The sequence below is a fragment of the Ammospiza caudacuta genome, chromosome 1, assembly GCF_027887145.1.
Source record: "Ammospiza caudacuta isolate bAmmCau1 chromosome 1, bAmmCau1.pri, whole genome shotgun sequence".
In the NCBI taxonomy this organism is placed as follows: domain Eukaryota; kingdom Metazoa; phylum Chordata; class Aves; order Passeriformes; family Passerellidae; genus Ammospiza; species Ammospiza caudacuta.
In genome coordinates, this window is record NC_080593.1 from 15676265 (window position 1) to 15702387 (window position 26123).

At 39.0% G+C, this 26123-nt stretch overlaps 1 protein-coding gene across 4 annotated transcripts in view; it reads left to right on the forward strand.

Annotated features, from left to right (window-relative positions):
* Positions 1-23421, forward strand: part of ZNF438 (zinc finger protein 438) — a 52601-nt gene extending 29180 nt beyond the window's left edge. For 2 of the 4 annotated variants that reach the window (XM_058807113.1, XM_058807104.1), the window contains exons 4-5: positions 17120-18962; positions 20500-23421. In XM_058807113.1, the coding sequence (XP_058663096.1) occupies positions 17194-18962; positions 20500-21112 (2382 nt within the window). In that variant the 5' untranslated portion in view covers positions 17120-17193 and the 3' untranslated portion in view covers positions 21113-23421. Of the gene's footprint in view, positions 1-2537; positions 2595-12450; positions 12556-17119; positions 18963-20499 lie in introns of all 4 variants that reach the window. The other 2 variants (XM_058807086.1, XM_058807094.1) reach the window with 2 other exon arrangements.
* The last annotated feature ends 2702 nt before the right edge of the window (positions 23422-26123 follow it).

Here is a 26123-nt window from a genome sequence, read left to right on the forward strand (position 1 = left end):
TTAAATGTTTCAGTGTGTTTTGGAATCCTGTAAATACTGAGGGGGGAGAAAAACTTTGATTCTCTGAAAAGCTGTTATTGATCAATATGGCCTTAAAGAAGGATGTCCTACAATGTGGGTGACAGAAGTTGGAAAGCCACACTGATTTCTGGACATGTCTCACCATTCCAGAATTACATCAATGTGGCCAATGTGTTCCATTCTTGGATGTGCAGAGGGAGCTGTCTGTATGTTCCCACAACATCCATCTGCATTTAGATGAGCCAGTGTGTGTTTGGGTGCTGGGCCTGACAGCTCATGGCTTGGCTGCTCAAGTACCACGGACAGAGGCTCTCTGAGGCAGCTGGGGATCTGCTGATGGGCATCAGGAAGCCACTGCCAGGAGGTGCTGGTTGATGTACCAGCATGCATGTTAGCCATGGCTCAGGACAGAAGGTAGAGGTGCCAGAGAGCTTCTCCTGTTTGCTGTGTGAGAGGTTTCCTCACAGCAGCCATGCTCAGTGTTCTTCTGTGCTTTGAGGTTGAGCTTCCTGAAAATGGAACTGGTTTTCCTTTTACTTTACTGCTACCTAGAGAACCATCTTCTTCCAGAACCTCACCATTGCTTTTTGAGAATCAGTTGCATGATAGTAAAGAAATATGTTCAAGGCTCATTTTGTTTGGGATTTACATCACTATTTGTCCTATGTATTCTGTATTTAAGCAAAACTAATCTTTGGTACTTCATGTGCTCAGAAGGTGTGTCTTGAGTGCATGTCTGGCATGTTCTTTATGTAAGGTTCTCCTGGCTGTTGAATTGGTCAGGCAAGTCAGCAATCTCCACATCTGTGCAGCTGGCTTTGTTTGTGGAAATGTTGTAGATGTTCATTGGTATGAAAGCCAAGATCTGAGTAAATCCTCAAGAAGTTTTAGTTCCATTGTGTCAGTCAATGGACTTTTCTGTTGCCTTCCCGAAGCCTCTGGCTGCATCAGGAGAACAAGAGCTTCATACCCTTTGTGATGTCTAACATGTTACTGGTGTTCAGTTGAACCAAACTATGATGCAGCCATTCCAAAAGCTGGGCCATTTTATGAAAAATAAATCTAAGTGGATAACAACAGTTTTATATTGTCATTGTGTTATCCTGTGTCTTTCCTCTCTGACTGTTGAATCCCACTTCAGCAGAGCTTGAACAGCACACTGAGCTGCACTGGAAAGAAGTGGCCAACTCTTCATTTACTGGGTGGCCATTTGATGTAAAGCCATTTTGTCCAATGCAGTGCATCACATCTTGTTGTAAATACCAACAACACATTCAGGACAGGTGGCAGTGTAATGTTTGGTTCACAAGAGCAAGGTAGTATCTTCATTGTAGCATCCATGGAGGATTCTGCTGGTCAGACAGTTGTGTGGGATCCGTGCAGTCACATAGGATCACAATGATTTGGGTTGGAAGGGACCTTAAAGGCCCCACTGAGTCCCAAAGCCCTGCCTGGGCAGGTAACCTGCTAGATCACATTGCTCAAAGCTGCATCCAGCTTGGCCTTGGGGAGGCATTCATGGCTTCTCTAGGAAAACTGTTCCAGTGCCTCACCACCCTTACAGTAAAGAATTTCTTCCTATTATCTAATCTAAACCCATCCTCTTTCAGTTTAATGCCAATACCCCTTGTCCTATCTGCAGATGCACTTGTAAAAAGTCCACTCCAGCTTTTCTGCTGGCTGCCTTTAGGTACTGGAGGGTGCTATAAGGTCTCCTTGGAGCCTTCCATTCTTCAGGCTGATCAGCCCCAGCTCTGCTTTCATAGAGAGGTGCTTTAGCCCTTTGATCAACTCTGGGGCTCTCCTCTGGATCCTCCCCTACAGGTCCACATGTTTGAGGGGAAATGATTGCTTAACCCTATATTGTCTGTGCTTCTTCAGAATGTATTGCCACATTGTGTTGGGATTTTAGCTGACTAGAGAATTGGAAAAGTACAAGGCCGTGGCTAATTCCAAGTCCTGCACCTGCAAGATAGCGTGTCCTTGGGCCTAGCTGTAGTATGATAACAAATAGTGAAAGAGACATGAGAAAAAAGAGATGTAACCCCTAAAGAATGGGGCAGAGCTGATGTTGTGGTGTGGCCAATGGATGGTGTAAATTACAGAATATTCATGAGTTATAACTTTCTGTATAAGTGTCTGCTCTCTTCAATAAACGGAGCTTGCTGATCTCATATTGAGCCCCGAGTTTCCCTGCACCCAACAAATGGCTCATCCCTGACAAATGGATTATTCTGCAACAATGTTGGGATTCATGACAGTCCTCTTTCCTGGCTTTAAGAAGGTTGTTCAATCACAAGAAGCCTAAGTTAGTAGTGTTGAAATATGGAGAGCACATATAGGGGTCCAAAGAAACCCTTGGTTTAAATCTCTGGTGGTGTTTTCATGAGCGCTGTGGACGTATTGGGATCCATTCTGAAATACAATCTGGAAACTATTGCCATTGTCCTGTTCATTTTTTTTTGTTAGTTTGTAAGAAATTATCAGAGCTTCTAAGTATCTGTATTTCTTTCTAGGAACATTGTCGTAACTGTTAAAGGGCATAATGCAGAATCCGTTAACAGTTTCTGCAGGTATGGTATGCTTTCTATACTTTATTTAGAAACTAGATGCTTGTGATTCAAAATGTGGAAAAAATATCATCATTATTAATCACTGTATTACTTGTGTCTACTACTCTGCTGTGGTATGATTTGGAAAAAAAAGCCATTATTGCAGCATTTATCACGTTAAACAATTACAATAGCTAAAAGTGTATTCTTCTTTAGGGCTTTGCTAATTACTGTTAACACCTGAAGTGCATAAATCTGCTTCTTCTTTGATTCAGCAGAATTAAGTATTCAGGTTTTATTAATTTTTTTAAATCTTCATATATTTGAAATTCCCTGCTATATTTGATCCCCATATTAAATGGGGTTAAATCTATCTGCAAATTATGCTACACTGTTAGTAGAAATAGGAAGAAACATTAACTTGGGGTTTTTTTTAATGCCTTTTCTTCAGCATTCCCATCCTTACTAATTTTTTTGTGTGTTTAGTTCTTTCTTCTATGTGGTTTCTTCAAAAGTTGACTTTCATTTGATTTAGTTTTCACTAGGGTTGATGTCTTGATTTTTTCCCTCTGTTATTAGTAAGGGTATTTATGTATTCTCAAGCCTCTAAATGTGTAGCTGTAACTTCAGTTTCCTTTCTCTTTTGATCTGTGTCTCAATGCTAATGTTTAAGTATGATTTTTAACATGAATGTCATTTTTAATGATACTTAAATGTGAGTGAATATTTGATGGGTATGACATCAGCTCTAATGGACCTTTCAGAACCGTTGCTGGTTGTCAGTTAAGTTTCCATTGTTAGTACTTATGTTAATTAGGAATAGCACTATCTATTACTTTATTTGAAGCCTTGAGCTTTTACTGTCATGTAAGTTTATACTTTACCTGTTTTGTGAAGACTGAGTATTTTTATGATGCTTTAATAATTCTGAGAAGCTGTTCCAGAAGCATGTCATTCTGATTGATCTTAGTTGATGAGTTCTGTGTCTCTTGGGACTTTTCTTTCAAGGAAGACAGTACTTCCTGTTGGGTAAAGCTGCCCACCCCAGAGTGTGCTCTACAGTCTCATGCTTATGACTAAATTACTCACTTCTAATACTTAAAAGCATTAATTTAATTTTTTCTTTAAGTAACAGGAATTTGACCCTGTTAATAGTCTTACGTTAAAGACATCTCTGAATAGTAATAGGAGAATAGAGACTGTGAAGCTGTATGTAAACTTTAAATTGATTAAGCATTTGCTTTGAAATTTTTTTGAAGGCTTTTTCTTTTTTCTCCTAAATCAAAGTCCATTCCAGTCAGTATCAGTTACTGACTTGTACCCAGAGGGAATGGTAAAGCTCACTTGGAAGTGAGCTTCCATGCTAGAAGTCACAGAATCACAGAATAAGCTGAGTTGGAAGGGACCCACAAGGATCACAGAGTCCAACTCCTGGCCCTGCACAGCACCACCCCCAAGAGTCACACCCTGTGCCTGAGAGCATTGTACAAACACTTCTAGAATTCCATTGGGCTTGGTGTTGTGACCACTGCCCTGGGGAGCCTGCCCCAAGGACTAACCACCCTTGAGTGAAGAACCTTTTCTGGATTCCAACCTAAACCTCCCCTGACACAACCTCAGGCCATTCCCTCATGTCCTGCCACTGATCACCAGAGCAGAGATCAGTGCCTGTCCCTCCTCTGCCCCTCACCAGACTGCAGTGAGGTCTCCCCTCAGTGTCCTCTTGCCCAGGCTGAACAGACCAAGTGATCTCAGCTCTCAGCTGCTCCTCACACGGCTTCCCCTCAAGGCCCTGCTCCATCTTTGTGGCTCTCCTTTTTATGCTTTCTAACAGTTTTGTATCTTTCTTATATTGTGGCACCCAGAACTGCCCCCAGCACTCGAGGTGACGCTGTCCCAGGGCAGAGCAGAGCAGGACAATCCCTCCCTTGCCCTGCTGGCCATGCTGTGCCTGATGCCCCCCAGGACAGGGTTGGCCCTCCTGGCCCCAGGGCACTGCTGGCTCAGGTTCAGCTTGCCATGGACCAGGCCCCCAGGTCCCTTTCTGTGGCTCTGCTCTCCATCCTCTCATTGCCCAGTCTGTCCATACACCCAGGGTTGCCCCATCCCAGGAACAGAATTCAGCACTTTGCCTGTTGACTTTCATGTGGCTGGTGGTTACCCAGTCCTCTAATTTGTCCAGATCTCTCTGCAGCGCCTCCCTAGATCATGACCAGGAGTGATATCAGTGTGAAATGATACTCTACAAACACATTAGTCTCTGTATATTTTTTTACTATGATACTTTTCTGTCCTTATATCAAGTACCACTTGTTTCTTAAATGTAGCACTTTGAAAACATGCAGGGTATTAGTAATTTGTGATGATTTATGTACAGCTCTTATGTTGGTACATTTCTTACAAATAAAACTTTCAGAAATAGATTAGATTGGAAATAGAAGCTATCCATCAGTTGCATTCCATGTGGCATATTTGTCAGTGTTTCTGTACTTGGAGTGTGCTTGTTATTTTTCAGTTAAGTATGGAAGTAATGATTAGTGCAAGTTCTTTGAGTGACAGCTAAACACTTCACTGCTGCCATTTGTCATGTAATAGCAGGTGTTCTGTAATTTAATCCGCACTCCTTCAAGACATCTGTATTTTTCTCAGTTTTAAAATATTTTTTAAGAAGCATGACTATCTTTTAAGTGGCAAGCAATTGTAACACCATGTTCAATTAGATGCACTTTTCTGAACCGTAAGTATTGAACTTGTCAAATTTTATTTCTTCCTCAGGATTATGAAATTATCATTTCATTCATATGACAACATATGACATGACAACAATCACTGAAGCATTATATTTGACTATTCACACTCATGTTAAATATTTGCCATTGAGCAAGTGTTGGTATTTTTTATAATGCTCTATCATGGCATACAATACCACTGTGCCTTAGTGAACTGAAATACCGTTGACATTGTCAGATTTTAGAAAATATTTTTGTTAAATGACTCTATCATGAAAGAACCGTGTATCTTAGACAAATATTTTGCAAAATATAAAACTGTCCTGGTTTGTTAATCTAATATGTTTTGTCTTTTTAAAATATCCATTGGAAAATAGTATCACACACTAAAATAATAGTTTTGTCCTTCAAGTATGTTTAATTTAGGTTTTTTAGAATCATAGGTCAAGTGTGGTTCTGCACATTTTGTATCCATGTTAGTATGGTGTTTGGTGCTGGGAGATCTCAAACTTCCATTAGCCTTGTAAATGTGTTTCTTAGCATCAGCTCTCACTTTGCTGGAACCCCTGCTGCCTTTGTATCATTAACATAAATGCAGGTGCAAATAGCATTTATGTACTTTGATAGAAAGCAGTTGGAGACGTTTCACTGTGGGACACGACACTTTCAGATTGTGTACATCTGTTCAAATAATGTATCCAAGCCAGTGACATGAATGCAAGGATAAAAACATCTGCCCCTGAGACCATTTGCCATACAGCAGATGCTTGCATCTTTATTTATGCAGATGGTTTGTGTGATGAGCTGAGCAATGATGAAAGCGAAAAAGTTTGACAAAGATTTCAGGGTATTCCTTGGGATGGGAAAATCTGTTGGTAACAGTGCTTTGTTTTCATATGTCTAATGAAAGAAGAACATCTAGTGTAAATAGTGGTGGTTCTAGTAACATGGACGTGCCATTTCAGGCATTGACCAGATTAACACAAGGTCAGTAAAGGATTTTTTTTTTTTTTAATCTCAGGCACAATAATTGTACTGCAGTTATAGATGATGTTAATAGAAGTTATTACTTTCAAATGGAAAGGCTCAACTGCTTAGCTTTAGGCTGCTCTCAAGTTATACAAAACAGTGAATTGACTGAAGAGTTTGCAGAGGTAGAATGTTTTGGAAAACCAAGCTAACTCATCACAAAGTTGTTCAGAGGTTGGATGCGGTTCTGTACCTGATTCTGTGTCTCGGGGGATTTTTCAGGACAAGCTGTATTTAACATTACAAGATTATTAGGCAAATGATTAGGCCTGTGTGTAGTTTGGAACTGCCAGTGGGGCAGTGCCCACTGTGAGCCGCGGCGTGAGCCGGGCTGGCACCGGCGGGACGGGCACCGACTCCCTCTGCTGGCTCCGCTCCGCGCTCGCTGTGCGCCCACACGGACACGGCAGCGCCGGGCTGCGGCACACGGCCGGCTAAGGGCACCATCCTCTCCTTCCCATCCTCTCACTGCCAGGCCTTCTGATCCATTATCACCTGTCAGCAGTGTGTGTATTCCACTGTTCCTTTACAGCACATCCAGCCCCTTCTCTTGAGAAGCAGCGCTGCCTTTAAACAGCATGGTGGCTGGCATGAGCGAGCTAGCGATGTCAATAAGCATTGCAAATAATTGTAATTATGCACTGGGGGAGGAAAACCAGTCAGATACTGTAATTTAAATTGTTTTCTGCTGCATCCTACTGCCAGTAAGGTCTAGCTGTGTTCAAGTTCAGCAGCAAATGATCATTTTTTATATTAGGAACTAATGTTTGCCTAGCTAGGAATAGTATTTCAGAAGATGTTTTAGTTTTCTTATGCTATCCAGAGTCACGTCTGTCTTTGAAAAAAGATACATACCTATTTGAAGCACTGTGGAGATCCTTTAATCTTTATTTTCGTTTTGATCTTTAGCGGAATTAACTACAGGTAGCAATGTTATGTGTATCTCAGCCAGAGCTGGAGAGTTTTTCTGAAGAAATCTGGCTCCTGAAGAAAGAAAAGGGGGCACAATTAGAGCAAACAAAAACCTTAGATAGGATTTCCCATTCAAAACTTAGACCACTTAGGTAATTTTCAGTGAAATTACCAATTTAAAAAATCCCCGAGAAGATACTCTCCAGCTATCCTTTGCGTTTGACAATTTTTCCTTTCCTTGGAGAGTGATAAATTTGTGTATAATTTATAACAGAGGACTCAAAATAGTCCAAGCCAAGACTGACAGTATTTTGATCCTCTGTTCATGAGGGAACATTTTTGAGGTTTGTACTACAGAAGTCACCATGCAGATGTTTGTAATGCCTCAAGTAAAATATGGTTGCTATATCAAGGCAAAGTGGCAAATTAATTGTTATCTCTTGCATACAGTCTTTCTTTAGAAAAAAGTGCACTGATTCTCACAAAAAAAAAAGTACTCTTTAACAGGAATAAAACTTTTGCTTTTTTGTTGTGTTCTCTTTTGTTTGCATGTCAGTATTGAAAAATATTAAATTTTTGGAGTAGTAAGAGGCCTAATTCCCTTACTGAAGTGAGACATACATGTCCCAAAGAGGGTTGAACTCTCAGTAAGATGTAGGTATGTTCTCTTTTTTTGAAAGAAGAGCAAAAATCTAATCAGAAATTATTTTATTATTTTATTTATTAAATGGTTCTACTTGACCTTTTCACGCTGCATAGTTTTTGAAGAATTTTGCCTTCACTTTTTAGCAGTCTCAATAGTTACTGATTCCTGTACATAATGGAAAATAAGTCCATTAATTACTACTTACATGAGGCATATTGAAATTTTGTCTGTGCTGATTTGATCTTGATGGACCCTTTAAAAATAACTTTACATTGATAATAAACTTTACATTGATAAATTTACAGTGGATGAATTACTGTTTAGGTCCGTATGTTTCCTGAAGCTCACTAAAAGAAATTTCCACTGGCAATTCTCTCAGGAATTTTGAAAAATCCAATTTCAGGTGTTTATCTCCACTTTCTAAAGTACCTGATTTATATTTGCAATGCTGTATGGGGGTTATGAATCACTGGTTTATGACCAATGCATCCATCACCTCTTTGAATTATTTTCTGAACAATTAGTTCCCCCAAGTGGCTGCATCACTGCAGCCTTGCTTTGCAAATCTTCAGGGATGGTGTCCTTTGTGGAACAGAATGACTGAGCAAAACCAAGAAAGATAACCACTGGACTTGCAGTGATAGCAAAATAAGTTCCATTCTACTCACTTGCATCCTGTCAGATCACCAAGGTTTCTAGATGATGCCCGCTTTGAGGCTGACATGGTTGCTTGCTGGAACTAGCATAGGCATAAAGAAGCTGAAATACAGTCTTTGATATCTATCTAACAGTGGCTCTCCAAAAGAAGTTCTGTGCTCAAATAGGAATTAAATTCAATCATTTATTTGTGTGGTTGCAGAGGCCAGGCACCATTTTGAGCCCTTAGTTCTTATACTGCCATAGTCAGAAAAGTCTGTGTAGTTTCTTCAGCTGTAAAGGTGGAAAAGGTTATTAGTAATTACAGATGCTTTATGTCTAGCTTTCTTTATGCCAGTTTTTATTTCTTGATATGAAAATATTTTGATCTACTTAAGACCTATTAATTTTGTTGACCTTAATATGAAATGAGTAGCTTATAACTTGAAAGGCCGTGCCTTCAAAAAATGGAAAGCTTTTAAAGTTCACAAACACTGCATGAGAGGTGCTAAAAAAGCATTTAGATCTGCTAGTAAATGTATTTTAAATTCACTGCAAAAGTGTCTAAAAATCTCTTATGTATATATATTCTGACTCTTAGGAAAGACTTTGAAGACTTTCTTCCTTTATACAGTAGCACAAAAAAGGCTTTTTATAATAGGAGGTTGTGTTAAGCCATGCATTGCTCACATTATATATAGGAAGCTGCTTTTGAATAGTGATTACCTATAGTGAATTACCTATAGGGTAGGATTTTTGAATAGTGTGGCTAATACATTTCAGGTCTCAACTCAAAAGGTTGCTTCAAAGCTGTTGGTCACTCGTGGTTCCCTACAGAAATAGTATTTCATACATATTTTAAAAGTTATTTGTGGTGGGACGATACAGAGATCCATGAAATCTAAATCTATGAGAAATCAAAAATTATATCTTAATTATTCCTGTTGCTAATGCTGCTGATAGAGTGACTAAATTTCTCACGATGTGTTAACTTGTGTTTAACAAGTCTGCTTTAGTATGGGTATTTTTTGTTATACTTTTCTCTGGGGACAGAGATACTGAAGCCAAGATGCTGGTGAGAGTGATGGGCAGGTAAAAAGTTTTTTCCTTGTATCTAGTCTGAATCTACTTTGTTTTAGTTTAATGCCTTGTCCTGTTTCTGCAAGCACTTAAGCGTCTCTGTCTCTCTTTTCAGCCCTTTTCAGGTATTGTAAGGCCCCAATTAGGTCTTCTTGGGGCCTTCCCCAGACTAAACCCCATGTCTCTCTCAGCCTTTCCTCATACAAGAGGTGTTCCATCCTTCTCATCATTTTTGTGGTCCTACTCTGGACTTGCTCCAGCAGGTCCATGTCTTTCCTGTGCCGAGGGCCACAGGGCTGATGCAGTGCTGCAGGTGGGTCTCAGCAGGTCAGAGCAGAGGGGCAGAATCCCCTCCCTCCCCTGCTGCCCACGGTGCTCTGGATGCAGCCCAGGACACTCTTTGGGCTGTGAGCGCTCGTCTGCAGCTCACAGTCAGCTTTTCATCCACCCCCAGGTTCTTGGCAAAGCTGCTCTGAATCACTTTGGCCCTGCCTGTATTGATACCAGGGACTGTCCTGAGCCATGTGCAGGAACTCATGAGCTTCCCATGGGGACACTTCTTGATCTTGTGCAGGCGCCTCGGGCATCTCATCCTCCAGGTGTGCCAGCTGCACTTCTCAGCTTGGTTTTGCCTGCAGACTTGCTGAGGGTGCACTGAATGCCATTGTCTGTATGGACCCAAGGGACACCACGTGTCACCCATCTCCATGTGGGCATTGGGCTGTTCTCCATGAGCATCAGCCAGTTCCTTATCCATCCAATAGCCAATATCAACAGTCTGTACCTCTCCAATTTAGAGAAAAGGACTGTGTGAAAGGCCTGTCCTATGAACACTTTCAAATAACCGAGGGAAGGCAATTCTGGAAGTTGAGAAAGTGGTGTAAACTATTTTTTTTTCTTAAGTTATGTTAGATTTGTAAAAACTTTGGCAATATATGGTTATTAGTGCAGAAAGGACATTTCAGGCAACACCAAAAAACTCAATTAGAGAGGAAACTGGAGAACTTCTTAAATGCAAACTATATACCCATGATCTTGGATTACTGTATGACTTACCTCTGCAAGGTGACAGTTTATACTAAAAATAGTTGTAGCTTATTCCCATGCTGAAAAACGCCACTAGAAATTTTAATGTTGAACATCCTCTTTAATGGAGTCCAATTAATGTAAAAAAAAAGTGAACCTTTGTTATTTCAATGTGCTCTTCTTCTAAGAAGAGTCTTTTGGAGACAATTTAAGGAATCCAGAAGGCATTCCACTGCTCACAGAATTTCTTGAAATGCCCTATAATCCTAATACCTTAAAATAATAAATTTGCACAGTCTGTAAAGAAGACTTTCCTAAATTATAAAATGCTTATTGCACAACTAGCAAATCACATTTATGCTTAAATCAGATTTACTTATATATAGCTTTAAAGATACAGCTCAAAGCTTCTAGAATTTTAACAAATTATTTTATTCCTCCTTTGGAATACCAGAATAAGTTTTGTAAGTGTATTTGCACATTCTGTATCTTAGTGTATATGTGAATGATCTACAGGGCTTTTCCAATCTTGCATTAAAATACTTTGTTGTATTGTTTATTTTTCTATGCCAGTTTAAATTGCACAAAAACACTCTTAGATAAACATAGTTATATTACTCTTTAAAAAATCAAGTATTAAAAAGGTAAGAAATGTGAGATTCCTCTTTCGGCCTAAATGCTTCTCCTTTCCACCTCATGTGTAATGTTGGTTACCTGTCTTAAGTCTGCATTTAATTCCCATATCCCACTCTGACTCTTTGGCCTGGACACTTTTCAAGTCTCATTTCTAGCCTTGTCCTTTTTCTGCTTGCCCTGTATATTCTCCTGTTTCTCTTCCACACTGTCAGCTCTGCAGTTCAGAGATAAGGAGAGGCCATTTCCCAGCTTGGGTGCTTGGACCTAAAGCCATAGTTTGGGGAAAATCCAGCCCAGCCTGAGCAGGAGCACATTCAACAGGATGTAATCATTGGAAGAGTTAGCTGCTTGAAGGATCTACTGAACACATGCCCAGAGTCCACAGCTTTGCCCAATTTGGGTCGTTTTCACAGATCAGAGAGACATTGCTGTGTCACATATGAAGGTCTTCACCTGATGCACAGATGTGTCACTAGATTTTTTTTTCTTTCCTTTACAATTTTTTTATGCAGCCATACTGAGGATGGCTGGTATTTTCTGTTGAAATTAATTTTAAAAAATTTTCTGATGCAAATACCCAGAACTTTCCAAGCAGGTAGTTATTATTAGCAAAGGTAAAAACAACTGCAAATTAATTGCTGTAGTGTATAGAGCTGGAAACTCATGGTTTGTAGGCTTTATTACTGATCTCATTTTGTACAGGTGTTTGGCAAAACTGCTTTTGAATAAAGAAGTCCAAATTCTGTTTTCTATAATATCTGCAGTTTATTTGTATGGAATCATGGAAAGTGTAAATGAGCATAGAATTTAGCCCCTGTGTTAAAACTACTCAATAAAGCTACTGAATCTTCATTTTTTGAAGCATTTTGTTTTGCTGCTGTTTACTGTCTGCCATGACACTGAAGCTAAATCATTCCATCTGTTTACCACATTAACCAGCTTTACTCAGTTATTAAGCTATCACCTTGCATTTGGCATGTAACATACTCGATTTTAAAGTGTATTTTGAGAAGAGAAAACTGGCAAAGAGCAAAAAGCCATAGTTTTCTTAATGCATTAACTGTAAGTTAATGTTTTATTAACATTTTATATTGTCTTTTTCTGGGTTTTGTTGGTTTTGGGGGTTTGGTTGGTTTTGGTTTTTTTGTCCCGGTATCTATTTATAACTGAAGCACTTTTGCAGGTGGTGGTTTTTTGCATGCTAATCCTGCAGAGAAACATTGTGTCCAACAAAGTATGCTGGGTCAGCAAAAGCAAGAAACTTGTGCTGGAAAGACAGTGTCCACAGGTATTTAGTGTGTATGGAGATTTGGCAAAATGAATGATAAACTATCATTGGCAGAAAAAGATCTGATGTTGTCTGTTAGACAGTTGTGCATTTTTTTTCTTTCCCACAGAAAAGATACTCTTCCTTTTAAAGTCAGCAAAAGACTCAGCAGTATTAATATTTATTGAATACTCATTAATCTTCATCTGTATTCTGCCTTGTCCTTCAAAACAAGATTACTCTTCTTTTGGTGTTATTTTCTCTCATGTGTCAATTCCTACATAAATGAAATACATATGTGCACAGCTGAGGTGGACCTACAAGGATTATTTAAAAAATGAATACTATTACTCAGTGGTTTCTGTTGTGGCTGTTTGGTGGTTATTTTCAAAATTGACCAGATAGTACTGAAAATTAAATTTCTTCTGATACATTCTACAGCATCTGAGTTCAGTAATGTTGTGTGCTTTACATAGGGAACAGACTAAAGGAAATTCATAAAATAAGGCAGACTAGGCTGAGGTAGACCAGACTTGGATGGCTTGTGAAGGCAGGGGAACCATGAACAAGCAGCAACCCATGGAAACTCCATTTCCTCCAGAGGAGTCTTCCCAGCATGGATCTGTCAGAGAATTTAATGCATCACTGATTTTTGTGTTGGTGTGTCACTGTCCACTTCTATACAATTTTAAGGTTATTTAGAAGGGATGAAAGCTTATGATATCCTACAAGTATCTGAGGGATTTGATACTTGCAGGTCCTAGCATGGGAACCAGTAATCTTTTAACAGAGACTTTTAAAGTAAATAGGTTGAACTGCAATTGGTTTAGCCTTGTGTGTAATTATTTAAAAGTGTCTACCTGTTGCCCCAGCTCCACACTCATCTGAAAGACTGAGGACACAGCAGTTAAAAATGAGCTTCACATCCTTCAGATATTACATCTAATGCTTTCATTTATTTCCTTTGTTATTAATGAAAATTTTAAAGAAAGTATAAAAATTGTTGCCTTCCAGTGAAGGATTTGCAGATTTACTTGCAGAAAGAATGTTGTCTAAAATGAAGGACCATCCTGATAAATGCCATTGCAGAGCTTCCCTTAACTGAAACTTCCCCATCTTAGGTGAAAGACTTCATGGGATTGCATAGGCACAAAGGCTTTTCCTCAGGTCACAGATGACAAGTCAAAATGAGTCCTTTGAATCAGAGACAGAAATAATTTGGAAGAAATGGAATGCTCCTGAGAGATGCATATGATGTTTCCAAGCTGCCTTGGCACAAGCCAGCCAGCCAGAGCATATTCAAGTCCTTCAGTGTGGTGAAGCCATGAATTACTATAGCTCTTGCTGTGTGCAAAGGGAGTTGTGGAAACTTTTCACCAGCTACAAATGGAAAGCAGAATTTTGGTCACTGATGATACTTGAATGCTCTGGGTGGGGTCAGTAAAACCTCCAGTCTGAATTGACTGGCTGCTTTCTCCTGTCCAAGATGCTAAGTAGTCTTGCACCACTTCTTGCAATTAGCTTTCCCAGTCTGCAGGCAAAATGTTAAAATGTTATCAGAGCCTGGAGCATCATCAGGCAGCTAGTCTGCGTCTAGCCCTGCTCTATATTTAGGCACTGGCTAAGCAGCTTAACCACAGTAGCTGTGTTGGAGGGCAGGGAAACGCAGAGTTGAGTATTCCTTTGCTTACCAGAGGCACTGCAATGAATATTTGTGCACTAAAATGTCTAATGTAAACTTGTGAAAAAGGAGGAGAAAAAAAAAATTGTACTTAAGGTTGGTACCAAACACAGCTTGCCTGGAAAACTTATGATAAAATTACACTAGTTGGAAAAAGTGTCTACATAAAAATCCCTTCTCAAGCAGTTTTATCCATTCTTAGTATTGTGTTACCCGTGTAAGAAGGGTATTGATCTAAACAGACCTTGTTTCAAAGAGAATCTTGTGTTTGATATGGGTGAAGGTCTTGGCTTTTAGAGCAACACTCTCCTGTGGAATGCTGAGAAAATCTGTGGAGATACTTTCTTTATAGAAAAGTGATTTTACTGCTTAATTCTGCATTAGGCAAGTCAATGCATTTGAGAAACACATGGTTCTTTTTAAAGTTAATGCCATACATTATTTCTACAAATATTTCTTCCTAACTTCAAATTAACCTTGCTTTTATTATGGCTGCCGTTTGTAGAGATGACATGTCCACAGCAAACCTTCCACCTTTTCCTGTTACCATTGCTTGAAGAGTGGGTGCCTTGTAACTCAGAGTAGCAGGGGTAGGAATCTGCTGAAACTCCAGCATTCCTAAAAGTTTTATGCAAAACAATAAATGAAATTTTGAAATAAAAAAGGGAAGAAAAGGAGAGATGACAGAGAATGGAAACAGCTTCATGTTGAATATTATGGCAAGCTGAATAGCTGCCGACTTGGAGAAAGTCTTTATTGTCAGTGTATGACAAGCATAATCTGGATAAATAAGAACTGATTCTGTCCCCTAAAAGGAAAGTACACTTATTCTGTTTTCTGCTTTATTTAAGCTATATGATTTGACCTGTAACTATCATTCAAGTTCAGGGCTAGTTTGGTTAGTGATTGCAATACTTCACATAATTTTATTTTTCTTCTCACAAGTACTTAAATTGTTTACTCAAAAGCAGCAGGAAGATACCTTGTAGGAAACAAATCATCATCTGACTAGCAGAAATCTTAGTAGCTGAAAATGTAAAAATTTCTATATATTTAGTGACTAGATTAAAAAAAAAAATTAAAAATTGAGACTAAAAACACTGTAGGGAAACAATTCTAAACATACCATGTTTCTCCTTTTTTCAGGTTGCACAAACCTGGATTTAGCCCTGTGTGCAGGGATCTCTGTTTATGTAGGACTTCCAGGTGTACAGTAACCCAGTCTGCACAGAATGTCTAGAAATTCAGAAGGTCTCTACAGCCATTGAGCAGAGAGAAAGTTATGGTGGTGCCCAGTAGTTTCACTTAACTGGAGTATAAAAAAAGTGCATAATGGACTTGGGGTTTGATGCAACAGAAAGCAATAAAAGGATCAAAGGCTTATGCCCTGCATAGTTATTGCTCTATGAATCTGCTGATCAAAGAGTTTTGAAAAGCATCAGGTCTACCAAATATGAACAGTTCAGTTTATATGTGATTGCTCAGTGAATCCAGCATGTCCTGAAGGCAGTGGCTTTACTGCACATGTGCACACCATGAATATGTATATGTGTGTGTCCAGGAGTTCTGGTCATGAAACATGATAGGTCTGTAGCTTGCGGTGCTTGTTGCAAAGTGTGTGACGTCTGAGAAGAACATCCAGGATTAAGATAAATTCACTGGAGTTTCCTGTGTTGGTACTAATTCACAGTTACCTTTTTAAGTCCAGAATCACATATAAATGCATTTGTAATACAAGTCTTTAAAATGGCAAGGAATGGAAACTTTCCTGTGGAATTATCGTACTGCAGTATTTCAAGGTTGCAGCATTTAGTTTCACGTATTCAGTTCAAATGTGATTCCTCTCTCAAATGATTTTTGCTTATGTCCAAATTGCCTTTCTGCCTGGAATCTTTGTAGCTGAATTTTCAGTGGTTGCAATTTCCATTTTTCCAGGAAACCTATTCCAAGTTTGGAGAACTGGAAGAGTCAATAATTGAATTTGAGAGTGGGTAATGAGACTGATAGGTGAAATGGTAGTGGTACAATTAACTATGTATCAACTCCTTTTCTGTGGAGTCTGAAAGGTCAGCAGGTGTCTTTGCTACCTAGTGTATATTATAGCATATGAATTTTATCGTTTTCCTTTTGTTTGTTTTCATTATCATCACTTTTTTTACTAAAAACATTTGTGACTTTTATGAGCACAAATAGAAACAGGAAGAAATTGTTATATAACCTTGATAAATTGCATCTTTCAAGGAAGTGTTTAAATCATTAACTGCAGTAGTTCTGTTGTGCATTAGTGTCACCTGAGTAATTTTTGTGATTGGGTATTAAACAGCAGTTAATATTCACATATTTTTTCAAGTCTTCTTTGATTTTATTATACATTGTTTGCATGTTTTGTAGGAGGAATTTTTCTAAGACTTCATCAGGCAAACTTTGGTCTGTATCTGATAAAACCCACAAATTCTAAATAGTAGAGAATGTCTGAAAGATGGCATGATTCTGTTTGATATACATGATCAGAGCTGGTGCTCAGAGAAGTTGTGTGTCATGGAGCTTTAATCCTGTCCCTGCTTTTCCAGCAGAATATTGCCAGCATGCTCTCACAGCTTTTCCAGGGCTGAAGAGGCTTATGGGTGTATTTGTTCTGAAATGTCATGTAGTTTCTAACCTAGAATGAAACATCCAATGAAGGTTGGATTAAGAGAAGTTTTTTTTGTTCAAGCATGTTGCTTCAGACAGTACTTTTGTCTATGAAACTAACAATTCTAGATTTAATTTGGTGGTCATTTGGTGGTCAAGCTTATTTTTAATAAGTGTGTAATAGTGTCCTTCATAAGCAGTTTTATTTTTGACAGAGTAATTTTTAAAAACTACTGTGTATAATTTTATATCTGTTTTATGTTATTCTTACAGATAAACAGAAATCCCCTTCGGATATAATACAAAGTTTTCAGAAGAAAAGTCAGTTTAGGACCATTGCTCCAAAAATGGTACCAAAAATTTTAACATCTGGAGTGGTTTCTTGCCTTCAGTCATCTTTGCCTGAGCCAATGACACCAATTTCAGCTTCAGGCTCTAAGCCCCTGGTGGTGCCAGCTCAGAACTATGCTGTCATGCAGGTGGCTGCTCACAAGGGCACCTTTTCCCTGCTGGCTGTGCCCTGTGTTGCACCTGCCCTAACTCAGCAAGTTCAGCAGTCAGCTGTGGCCCCCTCTGAAAACCTAAAGCTGCCCATCCCCAGGTACCAATCTGTAAGAAATAAGTTGCTGAGTGACAAAAAACTGACACAAATCTCTGGTTTGAGTGCACGTAACAAGATTCTTACCAAAGCACTGATCTCATCACAGACTTCCCCCATGACTGCTCTACATGAAGACTGTCCTGAAGCTCATTGTAGTTCAGATTCAGCTGAGCAAGGGATGGTAGCAGACTGTGACTCAGCTGAAATTGGAGTTGCCGCATTAATGAATAAAAGCAATTGTGTGGAATCTAGATCTCTTTTAATGAACAAAGCTAAAATTGCTAGCAATAATATTTCTGGACCATCTGTAGTTGAAGACTCTCCATCCAAGCCAGCAAGTACAACTAATCCCATGAAACTGAGTCTACATTCTGTGAAGTCAGCATCGGAAACCACAAGAGAGTCATTCCTGACATCTGAGAAACTAAAGGAAAAACCCACAAATTCTGCAAATCCTGTTGCTGTCTTGTCACCAACGGTTTTTGGCAGTACAATTCAGATGACTCCATCAGCACCAAAAGGAAAACTTCCTATTTTGCCTTACTCCCGAATGAAAAATTCAGTGTTCTGTAAATCTAAGCAGAATATTAATGTTATGGACATACCTGATCATTCACTAAAATCTGAATGTGAAAAGATTCCATTTTTGATGAAAACCAAAGCCTTTGATAAGCAATTAGGTGTATCATTTACACAAGTCCCCAAACAATCCACTGGTGAAAACACCTTCTCTCCCTCCAGCAAAGAGGATGATGTCGACAGTCTTAAAAACTCGAGCAGTGCAACCTCTAAAAGAAGAGGCAGGAAAAAAAGAGCCCCGGAAGATTTATTGGCTTTTCAGGCCAAACGAAGGAAATGCATCATTAATAAGTTTAGAGAAGGAAGAGAGAGGGCCAAGGTTGATACTGAGGCACCTGAAGACAACAAAGCAGGAGCAGTGAAACGGTACCGCAGTATCAGACCGAAGCCCGTGGTGCTTGTGCAGGCGCTCGCGCCGCTGACTCCCGCAGCCATCGTGGCGACGCCGTCTCGTGGGCAGGACTCATTTTTCAATGGGTCACTCACCAATAAATGTGTGAGTTCCAAGCACAGTGATGGTCCATCAGCCAAATCAAGTGATCTAAGCAGAAATGCACGTTCAGCTGTCCTTAGGGTGGTGCACAGGTGCCATGTTTGTAACCATGGGTTCCGCCTCAAGCACCACCTCAAGGACCACATGAACACGCACACGAGGAGGAGGCCCTACAGCTGCAGGATCTGCAGGAAGGCATATATGCACTCTGGGAGCTTGAGCACCCATATGAAGCTTCATCACAACGAAGGCAAATCCAAAAAGCTGGTGTGCTGTGAATTCTGTGCTAAAGTGTTTGGCCATGCCAAAGTGTACTTTGGGCACCTCAGAGAAGTCCACAGGGTTGTTATCAGCACAGAGCCCTACACTAGTGAGCAGCAGGTGCAAGACACTTCAAAGAAGAGAGACAGGAATATAAAAGAGGCAGAAGAAGCTGCAGAGAGGTGAGAGTTTTCACTGATTAAATGCTAATGAAAACTGGATTTCAAGTTGTCAGTGGAAATTAATAAACCTCACCACTATGAAAATTGTTGCTTTTTTCCACCAAGTGAGATTGCTAATAGTTTAAATATTCCATTTGAATCTAGTCAATCCATTAGACCAACCAGTGTATTTTAGTTGATTTACTGACTATAAATCATTATTGACACTTGAATATCCAAAATAAATTTGCATATAATCTAGTAACACCCGATATGCTGCCACATTTGGGTCCGTTTGTTTCTGGTAGCTAGTGCTTTGTATTCTGTCCTAGGGGTTTTCCCTAGAAGATAAAGGAACCAATTGCAGTAAGCAAAAACCAATTCATATTTCAGTATTAGCCTGTAGTTTGCTTTCTCTGTTAAATATCATTATTCCACTTCCTTTTAGGGAGTGCTGTGAGCTAATCTGACCTCAGTTTAATGCTGCTTTTGCAGTCACTCAGCCAAGTAGAAAATTTAACATGTGCTGTATTAAGATAGAAAGAACATACTTTTACCTCTGTATTATGATTTTGAGGTGAAATCTTTTGATGAAGTATAAATGTTGCCTTTTTTGTTTGCTCCAGTGCGTTTATTTTCACTGAAGAACACTCAGGGCTTCAATGGGACTGCTCACTGCAACACTGCAGTTCCATTCTGCTCATTTTACTTTTCAGAGCTCCACTCTCTGGAGCAGCAGTCAGAATCTTTAATGGTTTGAGACTAAGAAATACCAGTCCTCTCCTGTCAGTCTTAGTAGGTGTCACACAGTGAATCATTCAGGTTATCTGTTTTGTTGGGTAATCTGTCTGATATGTATAAATACACAGTGTTATGAGGTCCTTCTTGTAGATGTTATGAGAGGATGAGTGAGGAGATCTTGTTTTGATTGAGTTAACCAAGGACTGCCTCCGTATCCTTTATATTACAGAGCTCTCCTAAATCAGGGGAGCGGCTGTCCAATTGCCAGTTAGGTATTTAAACTTTTCTAAACCATGTTACTGACTTGTAGAAAAAAAAGGCAAGAAACTTTGAAATTTCATAGTTTCCATCTTGGAAAGGGAGGTGGTTTTGCCTCAAATTGACCTAGATCACTCACTGTAAAAAAATAGATTTCTCTTACTTGCAGGTAATAGTAATTTTCACTTTTCTAGCACAGCACTAGAAGTATTTGGATTGACCTCTCTGAAACAGAACTTTAACAAAAGTTATCAGCCTTTTATTAAAGGCTGGTGTTGTTAAAAGGTTATTTCTACCAAAGCTAATTTTGGAGGCAATTCTTAAACTCAGAAGTGTCATTTGGTTTCAATTTTTTCTCTAATCAGCCTTACTAGTATTTATTTAGCTTCTCTTTTTTTCCTCTTCCAAATGAATTAAATACTGTAGAAACAATGCCCTTTTTAAATTAAAAGTTGTTTCATGATTGTATCTCTTCTTGGAACTTGTAAGGACAGAAGTTGCCATTGTTCTTCTCTGCCTGGCTAATACTTAAATAGTTTGTATTTCCTTTCTTTAACAGGGGAAATAAGTGCAATTTTGAGGACCTGTTCCATGACCCAGGAGGAGTGAAATTACAGGTCAAATGTGGTCGATGCCAGTTTATTGCAGAATCTTTTGGTGAAATGAAGTTTCACTTATTGTGCTGCCATGGAGAAGAGATTCAGGGAAGAGTGAAGGAAGAGGTTTTGCAAGAAATCAGAGGAGCAAAGGGGAAACTGGTCAAACAGACAAGCCATGTGTGGAAACAGCACAATGAGAGAAGACATTTAGCACAGTGCAGTGCCCATCAGGAGGAGCTGTATAATGTTCCAAAACCAAAGAGACAGATGTTCTTCCGCCATCAAAATAATGTCAATGTTGTACCTAAAAGTGAACCAACCCAGTCAGGAAGTAGTGAAGCCTCTAAGGAGATGCAAAATGTGGGGTTTGGCACACAAAGGAAAAAACCAGAATTTTGGTCTAAAGCAGGCTATAACTGCATCTTATGCAAACAGTTATTTGGAAGAAAAGAGGATCTTTGTAGTCATTGGCAGAGTCATCATAATTGTGAAGACCCTTCCACTTTATGGACAATTTTTACTTTGGTATCAAAACAAGGAATTATTGAACTTTCTGATAATGGTGAATATTGAAGCTCAACTCTGCTATGCTACGAAAAACCTTAACTACCTTACCAAATTGTTCTTTCACTGTCTTGCTAAACTAACTCAACAGATGTATCACTTAAAAGGTTTTTAGTTGGGTTTGTAGGGGATTTTTTAAAAAGCCATATTATCCTTTATTTTGGTGACTAGAAAATGTGTTTATTCTGTATCATTCCAGATGGGTACATGGAAGCTGATTATGAATCCTCATACTTAAAATTCATGCTTAAGAAACTTTATAACAGCAAATACTCAATACTAATTATTAACCTCAATTAAATATATTTGCAAGTTAAAATATACTGTACACTCAGAAATAAATCAATTTATAGGAAGTAATCTCAGTCTTAAATGAAATTAAAAACTTGACTGGAATTCAGGTTCCGACAGTGCTCCCAGATTTTGTGGTAAATGAATATTTCCATGCAGTTCTCTCAATCACTCAAATGTGCATACATGCAGCCAGCACTCAGGAGCTTTGTAGTCTATAATTTAACAACTTCTGATTCTTGTTTTCTTGATTTCAGTGTCTTCAAACATATTCATTGCTTGCAGGTGTTTTTGGTGTTCAGTTCTGTCCTGGTAACAGCAAAGATATTTGTATTTTAGAAGTAAAAGCTTCACATGTATTTATATGCCTGTAGCTCTTTGGGTTGAAGGTGAGTTGCCACCCATTGAGATGGAGCCCAGACCATCTCCAAGGGGCTGGGCCTGTCAGGCTGTGAGAGGGTGGAGTTCTGGAGCTTGGTTTTGATGAAAAGGTCCTTGAAACCACTGAATCCAATTTGAAATTGGTGTTTAAACTGCTTAAAGCCTTATGTTCTTCTGAATTATTTTGGGAGCAATAATGGAGGCAAATCTATGAAATCACCACATCATTCTCCAGCAGAAGTCAGAGCATTTCAGGGAGCAAGCTGAAAGATACACCAGTAGCATCCCTACAGTATCACTCTATTCATTCCTTCTTGTGGCCAGCTGTAATGGAGGGATTGCAGTGATAAAAGAGTCATGCCTAAAATGGCCTGGCTTGCCTCTCACTGTTTTGCAAAAATTACGGTGATGAAAACATGAGAAGAGGTCTAAAAGTGTTGAGATTTCTGAGTGGGATTCCACAAGCTGCTGCAATATTTTGTGTATGTGTTTTGTTTTTAAACAGTAAAGGCAATTTTGATTACCTAATAGTTTTGAATGTGATTTCTTGTTGTGTGGTGCTTTGCCCTGAAGTTGAACTGTAAAGTAGGAATCAAGAATAACAAAAGACAAAAAGAAAATGCCCACAGAACTGTATTTTCCCATGGATTTTCAAAACTTTCTTCCTACCATTTGTTGCTATAAATTCAGATTTGTAGCTGTTTCTTTGCTTTCATATATTGCTGTAATGGGTTTTTAACGCTGAATTACCTTAAAAGTAGTAATTGTTCTTATTCTTGACACATTCATCTTTTAATGTTACTATGTATTACACATTATTTATAATGTTACAATGTATTCATATTTATTTTCACTGGTGTATTTGGACAGGAACAGCTATTTTTAAAGTCAGTGGTTCATATCAGACTGAGGCTGTATTTAACTTAGTAGAGTGGGTTGCATTTAGCAGCATTTTTTGCCCCTGCAACTTAATCCTTTAACTTTAAAAATCAAACAGCAGGGTGTTTTCCATTAAACAGAAATGTGAGAACAATCCCTCCTTCCCATAGTTACACTGTGTCAAAGGGAAGTTCATTCCCAGTATAAAGCATGCATTTTATGAGTTGGGAAAAAACATTTTAAAGTTTTGATCATGATATTTTTTTAGAATGAACATTAAATCACCCGTCCCAAGGTATATTTTAAAATGATCTGACATAAATTCAGTACTGAGACAGAGTCCCTTCTGTTCAAGAACAGCAGCAGCCATGGCAGAGTGGCCCTCTAAAATTATTTTCAAAGGTGTTTGTTAAAAGCAGTGGTGCATCAGAGGCAGTGATGTAGGTGATTTGTCTGGGGGTGCACTTGCCCTGCAGGGGGAGATGCAGGGGTGATGGGAGGAAGGGGCTGGAGTGAGGGACTCAGCTGCATTTTCTTTAGTAGAAATTTTCATGTGCAGTCTTCTCAGCATATTTTTGTACTTCTCTCCAGGCCAAATGGGTAAAGGGGTCTCAGCTTTCAGCAGTTTAAAACCTGAAAACATGTTTTAAAGCATGCTTCTAAGCCACTTCTCAGTGTCCTCATAAATGTTTAAAATTAGAAGCCTTTTTTTTTATGAGCCTGAAAGCATTCTTATGTTTCAGGCTATTGCAATTATGGTAGATTATGAAAGGTTGGGGTTTTTTGAAAATAGCTTTGCATTAAATACAGATGTGTCCTTTGTTTAAAATGTTTGTTTGGCATTTGTGTTCATTTTGGTAAGATTTGGAGGCCCAAAGTGAGCCTCATATACTGCAACATTTAGTGGTGTGTGTTTGCTGTCCAGCAGAAGGGTTGTTATAAATACAGTTTGCTGTTTACCTTGAAGCTGGACAAGTTAACATCTGGTTTTTGCACACAAATTATGTTTTTAAATTGTTAAACCGAATGTCATTGTTTTTGTAGCTGTAGTTTTTTTCCCCTCTGATTTTTCATTAAGTCTCTCTTTCAGCTCCACTGTTCAACTTTAAAGCCATTCCTCACATGGAAAGTTGTTCCTTCATCATCACACCATAAATAACCAAAGCTGGAGGAGTTCCATCACTTTTCTGGCTTGCAGAGTGTTGCCCTTCTCCAGCTGCAGAGCTACAGTTTCCTATGCCTAACTTGACATAGTTGCTGGCAGTAAATGTTTTGCTTCATTTATTTATTAGAATTCAGCTTGCTGCTTCTTAGCTCAGTCGGAGTTTCTGTCATACCTCATTAGATACTTATTTTATCTACTATTCACTGAGCTCTTTGAAGAAAGTGTCATAAGAAGGATGAACAGGTATTTAAAGGAGCATATTTCTGCCCATTTCATGCAGATGATGCTGATGTTTGAGGATCACCAGCTTATCTAGGCTCAGCCCTGTAGTACATTGTATTTCTACAACACATCCACCTACACGTGCATCTGTTTTGGAACGAAATGTATACTTCAGATTCAGCTGTCAGTTACTATTATCCAACCTGTGCAATGCAGGTTTGGGATTGTTATGCATAAAGATTAAAATGCTATTAACTCTAGTAGGTTTACTTGTCAAATTCCTATAGCTCTGAAAAATTAAAATCTCTGTGTGCTGGGTATGACACAGAAAAAATCTGGTCTCATGAAGAAAAGTCTTATGGCTTAAAGATTGTCCTCATTTCAGCATGCACTTTTATAGCTGATCTGTCACATTGCAGGATTTTCTCCACTTTTTATTAAATTGCCATGATTTTTCTTGGTGAGGAGTACTGAAGAAGACCTGACTCTGCAATCAAGTTTCAGAGAAAAATGTGTCTCTTTTTTTCTAAACAAGAAGACATGTTCCATGGACTCAAAAGTCTTGGATTACATGTATATGTATATATATATAAAATTATATATATATATATATATAAATATATATATATGCACACACACATATATATATGCACATATATATACACACATATATGTGTGGGAACATACACGCTCACAATGTGGGGAAACATGCAAGGTTTGGGGTTCAATGTATGACTCCATGAAGCTGAGCTTTCTGCCATTTTCAAGTTCTCAGAAACTAGAAATTTCAGTGCAAAAATAACTCGGTTTTCAGACTTGGGTGAATTTCTAATACCTTACTGACAAACCTTCAAGAAATCCTGAAAAATGGCAATAACAGACTTCTCTATTTGTGCTTTGTTAGGCAGTTTTTTGGATGTGGTGGTACCAGAGGTGGTGTAAAATGTGATACTGCTGATGCTGTCGAGTACAAAGGAAGCTTTCTCCCTTTCATTTTTTTTTTTAATTTTATTGACTTTTCTGTGTAAGTATTAGAAGTGATGGGATGAATTATGATTTTTGCTGCTGACAAACCCAGAAACATCATTCTGAAGTTACTTTGCAGAAACCTCCCATTTTCATGTAGAATAACAGATGAAACCAGAAAAAGCAAGTTCTATAGGAAAGAGATTCGTGAGCAAAGTGTTCCATATGAGGCTTGCTCTGCACACTTACACTGCTGTGGGTGATGTTTATACATGTCTTCTACTGATGGGTACAAACAGTTTGTTCTTATCTAGAGTTACTTATCTTGGCCAAGGGAAATAAGAATTAAAAATGTCCATGCTTTCTCTTTTACTTGAATTTTTCTGCTAAGTATTTCTGCTGTTGTGCCAATCCAGATTGTGGTCCAAGCCATGAAGATACTCAAGCACTTTCTAGGGGCCTTAGAGCAGATTTCAGTGGAGGAAAGGGAAGGAAATGTGTGAGGGAAGGAGTGATGATGGAGGGTGGCACAGTGTTTTGAAGGTAAGTTCAAGCTTCTGTATGACTGGTCTGTGGTGGAAGTGTCCTGGAGCCTTAAAGCTCTCCATTCCACCCCCTTTGTTCCATCCTTCCAGACTCTGCTTCCATGTGAGGTACCTCAGTCTGGAGCACCCTCAGCTTCCTTAGGGATGAGCTTTTCCAAATGGCACAGACTCCTTTGCCAATGTCCTCTCCTTTTGGTGTCTCAGTTACATGCTGGTAGCTGGGTGAGCCACGTGCTGGCTGCTGAGACCAGCTGCTGCCAGATGTGCAGTGTGGTTGTTCAGCTTTCTGAGGAAAACATCTCTTAGCTTTAGTCCATAAACATGAAATCAAAAGCTGCATCTGTGCTTAAAAAAGTAGGAAAATCATTCATTGCAGATGCAACACTGGTAAGTAGTGGGGTGAAAAAAGTGAAGTGTTGCTATAAGAAAAAGCAGCTGCTGAATGTGATTTGGGGTATTTATGTGCCATTGTAAAAGCCTAGAATGTCCTGTCACCTGGTTAGAATTGAAGAATGGAAACACAGAAGTTCCATAAAAGTGTCTCACACAGATACAATGGCATAAAGCAGCA